Source organism: Quercus robur, chromosome 6 (genome assembly GCF_932294415.1).
Source record: "Quercus robur chromosome 6, dhQueRobu3.1, whole genome shotgun sequence".
In the NCBI taxonomy this organism is placed as follows: Eukaryota; Viridiplantae; Streptophyta; class Magnoliopsida; order Fagales; family Fagaceae; genus Quercus; species Quercus robur.
In genome coordinates, this window is record NC_065539.1 from 3039439 (window position 1) to 3051863 (window position 12425).

The following is a 12425-nucleotide window of genomic DNA, read 5'->3' on the forward strand; positions in this document are numbered from 1 at the left end:
ATCAGACCCCTCCACACATATGTTTTGAATATTTCAACCCCTTTGCCTTATTTCCATGCTTGAAATTCATCATTTTTTAGGAAATTCATCAAGTGAACTAACAAATCAACAGATTAAAATTGTGAAATAAATTATTATAGCATGGATGTAAAATGATCTTATTAGTAGCATTTGTGTATTTAAAATTGTAAGCACGCAATAATGCAGTGATGATTTCGTCAAAATCTGAGAGCTAATTATGTACTTAATTAAGCCAAAAGAAGCATATTAGTCCAACATTTCAATTGTCATGAATTGAGCATTCATGGAGATGATGCATTATTGCATATAGGATCTGTCTCAGTTCCAGTAACACGATGTAAAATTTGTTTAAGCAACAAACAGAAGGGAAAAAAAAAGAAAAAAAGAAAAGAAAAAGGAAATAGATAATGAAACTGACTCAGATAATTTACCCCAACAAACTGAGGCACTCAGAGTAAATCATCAAGATCCTCCAAGTGAAAGTTTTTTGCTGAGACAAGGTCATCCCATTCCCTTGAGCCAACGTCCTTGTTTGTTGCATTATTCATGAGTGTGCCATTTGACTCATAACCCATCACACCCTGCTCACATGACAAAATAATTATGTTCAGTACTCATATGGTACCCTTATAAATTAAGGTCTTAATATAACATACAAGATGTCACTTAATTCAAAGTTAAGTTTAAGTTTATAAATTTTGAATCAATTACATTATATTAATTTTTTAAATTCTTCATTTTTGTAATGTGGGATTTCTTCTTACACATGTTTATTCAACATTTTTGTTTTCATGAGTCCACAAATGGAACACTTGGGGATTTGTTATGAAAATTATTTCTTTTAGGATCTATTGTTTTTAGATTTTGTAAAAGATTTTCTACCTTGTACTCCAAAAGCACTTACGACAAACTCACACACATAACTTATATATAATTAATGGGTGGTTGGATCAATTAGTACCCTTATAAATTAAGGTCTTAATACAACATATAAGATGTCATTTAATTCAAAAGTTTAAGTTTATAGATTTTGAATCAATTACATTATATTAATTTTTTAAATTCTTCATTTTTGTAATGTGGGATTTCTACTTACACATGCATATTCAACATTTTCGTTTTCACTAGTCCACAATAGAACACTTGTTGTTGATGACAATTATTTCTTTCAGGATCTATTATTTTTTAGATTTTGTAAAAAATTTTCTACCTTGTACTCCAAAAGCACTTATGAAAAATCAACACATAAAACTTTTATATAATTGATTGTGGCTGGGTCAATCTCAGTCATCTTACTTCATTAGAAATGTAAATGGGCAATTGCAAGTCCTTCGAAGATTCAGGCAGTGGAAGCACTTGACTAGGAGATCCTAGGAGTTTCTCATTTGCATCAATATCACCATTTTTGCTGTTGTTGTTGTTGTTGTTGCTGTAGGAGCTGGTGGAAACAGTATTATTACTAAAGAAAGGTTCATACCCTGGGGGAGACAAAACCCTGAAATGCATAATTAAGAGAGATTGGATCAGAATGAACAAGTTGTTTATTCAGTGAGATACAAAACATATTAAAATTAATTTGATCAATCAAAATTACCCTTCAGAGGTCAAAGGTAGATTCATATTCATAGTCTGAGAGGTATTGCTATTTCCATATGTGACCTGGTTAACCTCATTAGGATTCTCGTTCAACCAAGTCATTGGTGCCAAACTATTTTGCCAGTCAAGATTGTTCTGTTCCAGAACATGGTAGAATTTATATAAGAAGAGGGGAAATTTATATATAGAAGTATCTAATGTTGAGCAATTATTTTTTGAAAAATTAAAAATACAAAAACACTACCAAATGAGGATCAAATGTCTGTGTTGGGTATTGTTGAACTTGAACCCCAAAAGGAATTTCATGCCCAAACCTCTCCTGTAATGAATTTTCGACATTGAGCTCGAAATGGTTTCTCAAAAAAAAAAAAAAGAAAAAAAAAAATTGAGCTCGAAATAAAGTATATACTATATAGATATAAATTTTTGATATATTTAGCTTAAATGAGTCTTCATTGTAGGGCCGAATCAGTTCTCTTAACTCTAAAGCAAAAACTAAATAGGGCCTGGGGCCTTTTTCTTTATTTATTTAGTAATTTTTCATTTTAGTATAATATTTAAATGCTACTCTTTTTTGAGATGACAAATTTACTAATTAATTTTTTTATTTATGTTTTTCTTAACATCTTCTTTTTAATTAATAAGATGGCTAATTCAATTGACCTAAAGTAAAAAATTATCAATTTTAATTTTGAGAAAAAAAAAAACATTTGGAAAAGACAAAAGTAAGTTTTAATAACACACAAGAATATAGTAATATAAATAATAAAGGGGCTAAAATACATTGTCGATCTCTAAGCTTTAGCCCACGAGTGATGTTGGTTTGTGAAATTTAAAGCAATCGTGTTTAGTCCTTAAAAAATTAAAGTGGTCGCTTTTTGTTACTATGGAGTCATGGCAAATTAATTTTTAGTTTGGCCATGTCATTTAAGGGACTAAAAACAACTACTTTAACTTTAGCAACTAAAAGTGCTAATGGGTGAAGTTTTAGGGATCAACAATGTATTTATGCCAAAAAATGTTTGCGCTCTTAAGTGAGTGAAAATAATCAAATATTTGTCAAGTTACTCAACCAATAGGTTCATATTATTAAATATATTAACTTTAATAATTTGTGTTTCCTTTCTCTATAATGACATGTAATATAATTGAAATTGATTCTTTAAATATTATAACACATAATAGATATTATACATGTGTCATAATATCACTTATGACAAAATATTTTAAAATGGATAAAACTTAAATGCAACACCTTAGATGCAATATATTGGGTTTTCTAATTAAATTCAAACATATAGTTGTATTGAATTTAATTGTCCCTTGGAAAAAAAGAAAAAGAAAAAAAACTTGTTTGCATTCCATTGATTAGTATAATTATATGTTTGAATTTTATTGGAAACCTAATATAAAACGCTTCAAGTATTATACTTAAATTTTGTTCTTTCAAAATATATTGTGCATCACACATGACGTCAGCTAGTAATAATAAAATATCTTATCCCTCATTTCATACGTCTTAAAAAGTGGCCCTCAAATAAATTAACAATTTCTTTAGAATATTATCACATACCATGGATGTGCTGTCTAACACTCCCAAAGGCTGATTAGGAATTATAGGGGCAATTTGATTGTTGATTATGGCTGGAGGCTACAATTTAGAAGAATTAGTAGCAATAGGTGCACATGAGGCAAACTCTTGTTACTCAAATTGAAGTGTACTTGATTAAAAGAAAAGTTTGAGTTGTTGAAAATCAATACCTGAGTCAAAGCATGAGTGTAACCTGGTGGAACATAGGTTTCTGATGTTGTGAATGGGAGTCCAGATTGATATACAGAAGGCAAGCCAGTCATGGTGAAGTTGGGTGCACCAATTTGGCCATTACCAACTGATATACCCTTTGCCTGTTCTTCTAGGTTTTTAAGTATTCTCTCACGAACCTTGGAACTGCTTGAGAGTGATGATGTGTGGTTAATTAATGTTCGAAATATCACTTGGCTTAAACCTTACTTAGCTTGTTCATGATATTTATGTACATGCACATACAGACATTTTTTTAACTTGAATAGTGATAAAAAGAATAATTGAATTTTTATGAACATGCATATACAACATAACTTTAACTCGAATAGTGATAAAAATAATAATGATGATGAAGAACCTGTAAGGACTAATCCAGGGATCTAGTTGCATTATAAGATTGCTAAAAGCAGGGTTTTGAGTTGCAATGTTTAGTTCATTCTGACTACAGTCGCGGGAAATAGGTGCAAGAACTTGACCGCTAATCCCCACCATCTGCTTTGCCTGATCATGACCCTGTTATGTTATTGCAAGTATATAATCAGAGCAATCATACATATCCAAAGAGCATCACTATTCCTTCTTTTTTTTTTTTTTTTTTTTTTTTTGTTGCTGAATGAAAAAGGGGTTTTCTGGGGTTCTCCTGTGACGGTGATGAGTAATAACATGTGTATCACCAGGCCTTGTTGGGCATCACTATTCCTTTTAATTTAATTTATCTTGGTTAGGTAAATAAATAAATCATACCGAAACTTTGAAATCCCCGTGTGGAGATGCCAAATTCCCAAGCAAAGTTCTCTGGTAAATTAAATAATAAAAATTAAAAATGAAACCAAAAAACCCATAAGAAATAAAAAAAGAAAAAAAGATTTATGTTCAAGTATTGTTGTTCAGAGAAGAACGTATATAGGGAGTGAAGCATACTTTTTTATTCATGACCCTTTGCAAAGAGGTTTTCAAGTTTTTCTCGCACCATAAGAGTTGAGCTAGTGAAGGATCACGTTCTGGTTCTGGCTCATAATTTCTAAAATAAATTCCAATAATACAATAATATTGTTAGAAATTGGCAAAGATAAAATCACAATTTATAATAACAGTTCAGTGAATAGTGAGTTTCATGATAAAGTAACCTGAGATTGGCTTCGAGAATCTCATGTTCGATTTTGGACTTCTTTAACTTTAGCTCAGTAAGCTTTGGAGAAACATAATCGAAGTTATTAAACATCAAGATAATGATCAACACAATGTCAATAATTTGTTCAAAGGGAAATTCAGGGACAAAAGAACTTACACTGATTCTGCAAGCAATGGATTCCATGATGAATACAAGTGTAGAAAATGTGGCAATCCATCACAAGCAAAGGGAAATGTATTAGAATATGATAAAGTACGTATTTTATGAAATGTACTTTCAATAAGAATAGTTGAGGTTTGTGTATGTTTAAGAAAATAAATAAATTTACTCTTACACACACTCAATTTGCATTGAAATGGTGACTTGAAGTTACATTTTCCAATGAAATTGTGACTTTAAGTCATTCCAATTTAGTTTAAGCATGTGTATGAGAAAAAAAGTATTTTGTATTAAATGATACCACGTTGTTCGTTTCAAAACCCAATAAATGAGAGACATGTATGTAAAAATAACTATCTACTAACATATGTCTTTTATTTGTTAGTTATGTTAGTTAGGTAATTATTTTTTACTAACGTGTCTCACACTTATTGAATTCTAATACCGCTGATAGCCTGACATTGTATCATTTGATACCAAACACCTTCTTGTGTGTGTATAATATGGTGTGTGTAATAAACACCACTCATAATACTAATAAATAATGGAAAAGATTTTATGGGAAAAGAAAAAAAATCAATTAATGTTTTGGCAGTTTTTTTTGTTGTTGCTCTCAAATAGAATTCTACTCTAATTTAATCTAAGTGTATATTGAAGCTTCCTTTTGAAAATTTGAATTTCAATACTGCTACACATCATCACACCCAGGGTGCGCGACAATATTGACAGTTTTTTTCTAAAAAATGTTAGTTTTTCTTAAAATGATTCATTAACAAATGTCTTAAAGGTACTCAGACTCCAATAATAATAATTTCAGAAGAGAAATGATATGTCTATAATATTTTTACAACAAATCCTAAGTGGCAAGTTGTTACTGGTTGTTATTGTTAGGGCAAAAAAGTAATCTTAGTGTTAGTTTCAAATTTGAACAAATAACAACTAACCACATGTGATTTATTGTAAAAATGTTGTAGACGTAGCATCTCTTATTTCAGAATAATTATTAGTGAAAAACATTAAAAAAAAAAATTTATTTGAAATATTTACTTATATATTTCAAATACATTATTTAGTTGAATGAACTATTATAGTATAAGAGTAATTAGAGGAAAAATAAAGTGCAATAATAATCTATAAAATTTTCTATTTTCATGAAATACATTAAATTCACTTGAGTTAATGAGTTATGTATGATATAAGAGTAATTTTAAGAAACAAAAATTATGTATTAATCAAACCTGATGTTCATTATTTAAATTTATATATTTTTACCAAAAATAGAAAAAGGAAGATGAATTTTTGGAAAGTCAAGGGGGCAAAGAAATGAATATATATATATATATATATATTTCTTTGAATAAGAATAGTTACCTATATGTTTTGGAAAACATACTTTTGATGCTCCTATGTTAATGAGTTATATATGCTCCTAAAGTTTAAATAATAAATGATTTTTTTATGCAATTCTTTAAAAAATGTGAAAGGTGAAATTAAATAAATTTGCACGCAACTTGAAAGTTTCGTTAATAAAATAAAGGGGAAGCAGGGGACGAAAATGATAGAACCATCTATTAATTTGGTTCCACATGAGATTTGCATTGTCAGAATGACTTGCCTGTTTGGAATAGCATTTCGTTTAGCTAATTTGATTTGATTTATTTGGTTAGGTACAAATTTTTTAAGGACTTATTCTTTTTTAGGTAAAATTATATTTGTATTGAGCTTATTCATTAAAACAAAACAAGCCAAGGTTGAATTTGGAAATTTGGATTTGGATTTTAAATTAATAGATTTGAAATGCCTTGATTTCGAATCCATTGATTTTAGGAGTCATTTTAAATTCAAGCATTTTAAAGTTCTTAGGTGGATTTGGATTTCCCTGACATTTTTTTTTTTTTAAACTTCTCAAATAAAGATATTTGGATTTAAATAACCCAAACCAAATCTTGTCATCCAAACACACCATAAATAATCCAAGCCAACCGAAAGGGAGAGAGAAATATACTGGTTATTGATGTAATGCATTTTGCTTTCCTCATCCTTAAGGTGGCCAAGTTGGCTTAGCATCTGCTGCGTTTTCTGCATGCACATTAATAATCTCCTTAATTAGAGAAACAAACAAAGCAAGCAAACAAAGAAATTTAATCAATTGTCTGACAAGAAACTAATCCTATTTATTGTTCAATGAGTTGTTTAAGTGGAAAGTCCATCTCGCACAAAAGGAAGTTTACCTCAATGTTCTTAATGTGACTGTGATAGCAATAAAATTTCCATCGGACGAATTTCATGCCAAACAATTGCAATCAGAATGGGTGATTAGTAGATTCTCAAAAAAAAAAAAAAAAGAATGGGTGATTAGTAACAAAGATTATTTCAAAGGAAAATATTTCAAAAAAAAATAATAATAATAATAACGACAAAAAATATCTTTATTTAATGTTGAGTTCGGAACTGCATCCACTTGGCTCCCTTATGGGTTGAGTTTGACTTATCTTTTTTTTTTTTTTTTTGCCGTTATCTTAAAGAATATAACGGCACGTGTATCGTGAAGATAACCAATGTATAAATATTTTAGCCGACATAAGAGAATATAATTTTTTTAAAAAAGTGTTTTATATAATTCCTATACAAATTTTGTATGCAATATGTTGGGAATGGCATCATGTCGACATATTCATGATTTCCTCTATTGATGTATCAATGTTTGTAACTCTATTTTCATTATGTTAATGCATCTCCAGTTTCATAAATGATTAAAGAACAACCATAACAATAACTATTGTTATTTTGTAGTTTTTTTTTTCTTCCTTTTCTTCAAATTATTATATAGTATAGTATTTATAACAACTAAGTTTGGTAGTGAAGTAATGAAATATACAAGTCTGTTTATGTCATACCGAAATCTTTTATCTGGTGGCAGGTCAATATATCGTAGCATCACATCTTCAATCCTGTCCAATGAAAAAAAAAAAAAAATGGAGCATTTAAATAAAGGATTTTCAAAATGAAAGGGAATTTACAAAGGCAATTGGTTGATTTAAGCACCTCTTTCGGCTACAAAACTTGTTAAGGCGACCAGAGGGAGAGAAGGCTATGAGCGCGAGATCCACATCACATAGGACTGAGATTTCATGGGCCCTCCTGAAGAGACTACTTCTACGCTTAGAGAATGCCACTTGACATTTTGTGGGATTCTCTATCTTTTTCATGTCTACCTTAGGGCCCATATTACTTTTATGTGTCTGTGAAACAGAAAATGATCAAATTGGAGCTCAAAACTCAAAAGAAGATATTCACCAGATCAAGTGGAAGGAAACTAGCAGGGTGACAAAACAAAAGCCATTGGTTTATGCCTAATGCTCAATGCCTTGCATGTGTAACAAAAGTCATTTATTTATAAGCCTTTTTGAAAGTTGCGTGGATAAAGGGGACTTGGGGTCTAGTGGAAATGGCATGGGTTGGTGTTGTTATAATTGCCTAGCGTCACCAAGGAATATGTCACATGATAGCACTTTATACTGCATATTTGGATCGGGTGCAATATTTACTCGGTGTAATTTACACCTCTCTAGTCTCCACACACAAATATTTTTACTATTTTTACTCTTTTTTCATTTGTTTTATTCAAATATTGAAATTAAAATTTGTTTTTTTAATTCTCAATCTCGACCCTCGATAGCTGCAATGATCTTAATTTCATGGAATCATTTCAAAAGAAAGAAAAAAGAAAAAGAAGTTATTTCATGGCATATTATGATGTTTGACTAATTTTAAGTTTCAACTTGTGGGTTGTAATTGTTATTGGTGTACCCAATAAACCCCTCATTAAGCCGTCATTAAAACATGGAACTAGAAGTCAGTTTTATTAACGCGGCAGATTTGCCTCGGGGACCTTAAGATTCTTGATAAATTGTATAAAGTTACTTTACGCTATGTTTATTTCAGCATTAATGTTTTCTAGAAAATAGGTCATTTTTCAGAGAACATTTTTTGGAAAACTATCTCATTTTCCAGTGTTTGGTAACGACCTTGAAAATGGGCTTGAGAATGTTTTCTAGTGTTTGGTATGTACAAACATTTTTTGGAAAACTATCTTATTTTTTTGGAAAACTATCTTATTTTTTTAGAAAACTATCTCATTGTAGCTATACCACTGTAATTTGTGTGGCTCTGGAACTCTAAGCGTCAATACCAAGTGAATAGAAATACGCATAGTGGCAAGAAGTGCTTAACTTTTACCATCCCACACCTTTGTAGCAGATAGTTTTCTCAGCAGATAACTTTTACAATTTTTTTCTACGAGTTTTCATATTTTGAAATCGTCTCATGATAGTTTATTATCAATTCTCATTATCTATTGTCAATATAAGTATGACCATTTTATTTTGTTAAATTTGTATAATATTTTTGTTTTTATGCAATTGTGGTTATATATTTGTCATTTTTTTATAAAAATATTTTAAACTAAATAAATAAATAAAAAAAACTCAATTCCACTTGCACTGTATAACTATTAACTCACACAACCACACTCATCCTTCCATAAATAATACAATAAGTTGTTGTTTGATTGTGAGATAAACTGATATGTGATCAGAGTGTGTAAGATTTAAAACAAAGTGTGCAAAAATATTTTTAAAAGTATTAGATTAGTAAAGCAATATATTATATATATATATACACTTTTTTTTTTTCAGGTCAGGGGGTTCATTTAAACCCCCTGAAATGTATGTGCAACTGCCCCTGCTAGTAGAAACAATAACTATTGAGTTTGTTATTAGAAGCTAAAAATTGACAAGGTAATAGATGGTGAAGGAGGGACGTTTGCCCTTAAAAACACTCTATTTCTAGACCACGTTTTGACTGGCTTACAAACACTCTGTTTCTGGACTGAGAAACAGAGCATTGCTCCTAACGAAAACAACAACAACAACGACAACGACAACGACAACAACAACAACGACAACAACAACAACAACAACAACAACAAAAAAAAAAAAAAAACTCTTTAATAATTTTAATTCCCTAGACATTGAGAGAGGATTCTAATATGACTAACATGAAAATATATATGGATAAAACCTCCTCTTCTATATCTCTATCATGGTCGGACACATAGGCCTGAATATATAGAAAAGATACGTGCCAATAGCCAAATAGTCATTAAATCACAGGTTTATTTCCAACGTGATTTCTGATGTTTTTGTATACAAAACGTTTGACAATAATTACAGTGACGTATAATTGAATAATGGCTACCATTGAAGATCTGGATAGTAAACCGTGTGAGCATAATTGAAATCAAGAACCTTACCGTGGGAATACTGCAAGGAAGAGTTGTTGACCGTGAGAGACAAATAGAGAGAGATCTGTGAAAATTGAAAAGAGGAGAGACCAGAGGGGGAGAGACAGTGAGAATATGAGAGGAGAGAAAAAGCAAAGAGAAGGGAGAAAACTGAGAGCTTACCATGAGACTATGAGACAGAGGCGCCAAAATAGTTGTTTCCCGTGGCTACAGAGGGTAAAGAAAAAAATAATATTTATAGGAGATGTGATGCGTGAGAGAGAGATTGTTTTCCAAAAAAATAAATTTGGAAAACATCCCATAGAAAGTAAGCCTTATTTTTATTAGGGTTTTCCATTGACTAAAGATAGTTTTCCGTTGACTAATTTTCTTTTATGCTACCAAACACTGGAAAATGTGGAAAACTATCTATATAAATAGTTTTCCGGTGAAACAAACAGAGCGTTAACCCCTTCCCCTTTCTCCAAAGGGGGCTAAAACAAATTTGGCGAAATTGCACTTTTCATCCTTACATTTTGGGTTAATTCTTATTTTGGTCTCAAAATTAATTTATTTGTAAATTTCATTTCTAAAATTTGAAAATCGTTTTTAAAATCATCATTCCTGTCAACCAACAGATGGAACCCTCTTATGTGGTAGACGGATATCCACGTGTCAAGCCCACCTATTAAAATAGTAATATATAAACCAATGTGGCAAGCCCATTCACCCTAAAACGAACATGCCTCTCACGTGAGACGGATGGTGCTAGTTATAGACGGAGATCCAGAACTCCGCCCAGCGAGACCATTTCCTATGAAGAGGAGCACCACCATAGACGTAGGTACAAAAGCCCGCCTTGCAAAGACTTGGGGAACGATGCCATGAACAAAGCACTGAATCAAGTTTCTAAGTCACCCTTCACACGAAATATAGAAGATGCGAGACTTTCTCAACGATTTCATCAACCCACGTTCACCATTTATAATGGTCGAACAGACCAATAGAACATGTCAGCCATTTCAGTCAAAGGATGGCCGTTCACTCCAAAGATGAGGCCTTGATGTGTAAGGTCTTTCCATCTAACTTGGGCCCAGTGGCGATGAGGTGGTTCAACGGTTTGAAGGCGAACTCTATTGACTCCTTTAAGAAACTCACCCAGGCTTTTGGGGCTCGCTTTATTACTTGTAGAAGGGTTCCTCGGCCTTTGGGATCCTTATTATTTATGTCCATGCAGGAGGGTGAGACTCTGAAGGCTTATTCAGATAGATACTTGGAGATGTTTAACGAAATAGAAGGAGATTATGATGATGTGGCCATTAGCACTTTTAAGGCAGGTCTTCCAGCTGAGCATGATTTGAGGAAGTCTCTAACTTGTAAACTTGTTACCAGTGTACGCCAACTGATGGATCGGATTGACAAGTATAGAAGAGTAGAAGAAGACCAACTGCAGGGGAAAGGAAAGGCTAAGGTGATCCCTCGGGAGAGGAGGGATTTTAGGTCGGACCGGTACAATAATAACCGACCTCGGAAAGACTTTGTTGGGCAGTTAAGATCTGCCAACACCTAAACGGTTAAAACTGTGTTTCGTGAGCTAGTACAACAGGTGTTGGAGAAGATTAAGAATGAACTGTTCTTTAAATGGCCAAACAAGATGGCAGGAGATCCTATGAGACGTAACCAGAACCTTTATTGTCGCTATCATTAGGATCATGGGCACACTACCGAGGATTGCAGAAACTTATGGGATAATCTAGACCAATTAGTCTGAGAAGGACAGTTGAAACAACTCTTGCTTCATTCCAGTGGTCGGGGAAGCCAAACAGGCTCAGAGCTTCGAGGAGATGTTTCTTCAAGACTCTCCCTTGGCACAATAAACGTTATTTTTGCTGCCCTGGGGAGGATCGGGTCTTGTCCTTCCAGGGTAATGTCGGTATCTCGTTACCCAGTCGAGGAGTCTAGTTCAATGCCTAAGAGAGCCAAGATGGGCATCCCGTTAGTGTTAGGTTTTTCAGATGAAGAAAAAGTTGGAACTATATAGCCCCATGATGATGCTTTAGTGGTTATGCTGAGAATTGATGGGTACGATGTGAAAAGGGTGATGATTGACCAAGGTAGTGCTGCTGACATAATGTACCCTGACTTGTATAGGGGGCTAAATTTGAAACCTGAAAACTTAACAGCTTATAGTTCTCCTCTAGTGAGTTTTAAAGGTAAAATGGTTGTCCCAAAAGGTCAAATTAGATTACCTGTGCAGACCAGCATGGATGTGGTGGAAGTGAGCTTCATCGTCGTAGATGTTTTCTCTCCTTACACGGCCATTATGGGTAGACTCTGGCTTTATACCTTGGGGGCCGTTTCCTCTACTCTTCACCAGAAGATGAAGTACTCATCTGGAGACCAGGTTTTGGAGATAGTAGGAAATCAGA

General features: G+C 32.5%; 2 protein-coding genes across 2 annotated transcripts; one reads left to right on the forward strand and one right to left on the reverse strand.

The window, feature by feature from the left end:
* Nucleotides 1-470: 470 nt before the first annotated feature.
* On the reverse strand, nt 471-7939 carry LOC126689594 (uncharacterized). The gene is made up of 11 exons (XM_050384828.1): nt 7758-7939; nt 7610-7663; nt 4549-4716; nt 4343-4442; nt 4166-4216; nt 3780-3934; nt 3379-3565; nt 3191-3268; nt 1616-1752; nt 1318-1516; nt 471-602 (listed from the first exon to the last, which is right to left on the reverse strand). Exons 1-11 carry the CDS (start codon nt 7937-7939, stop codon nt 471-473), a joined length of 1443 nt encoding a protein of 480 aa, XP_050240785.1.
* A 3090-nt stretch (nt 7940-11029) lies between these two features.
* On the forward strand, nt 11030-11566 carry LOC126689595 (uncharacterized). The gene has a single exon (XM_050384829.1). The coding sequence runs from the start codon at nt 11030-11032 to the stop codon at nt 11564-11566; it is 537 nt and encodes a 178-aa protein (XP_050240786.1).
* Nucleotides 11567-12425: the final 859 nt, after the last annotated feature.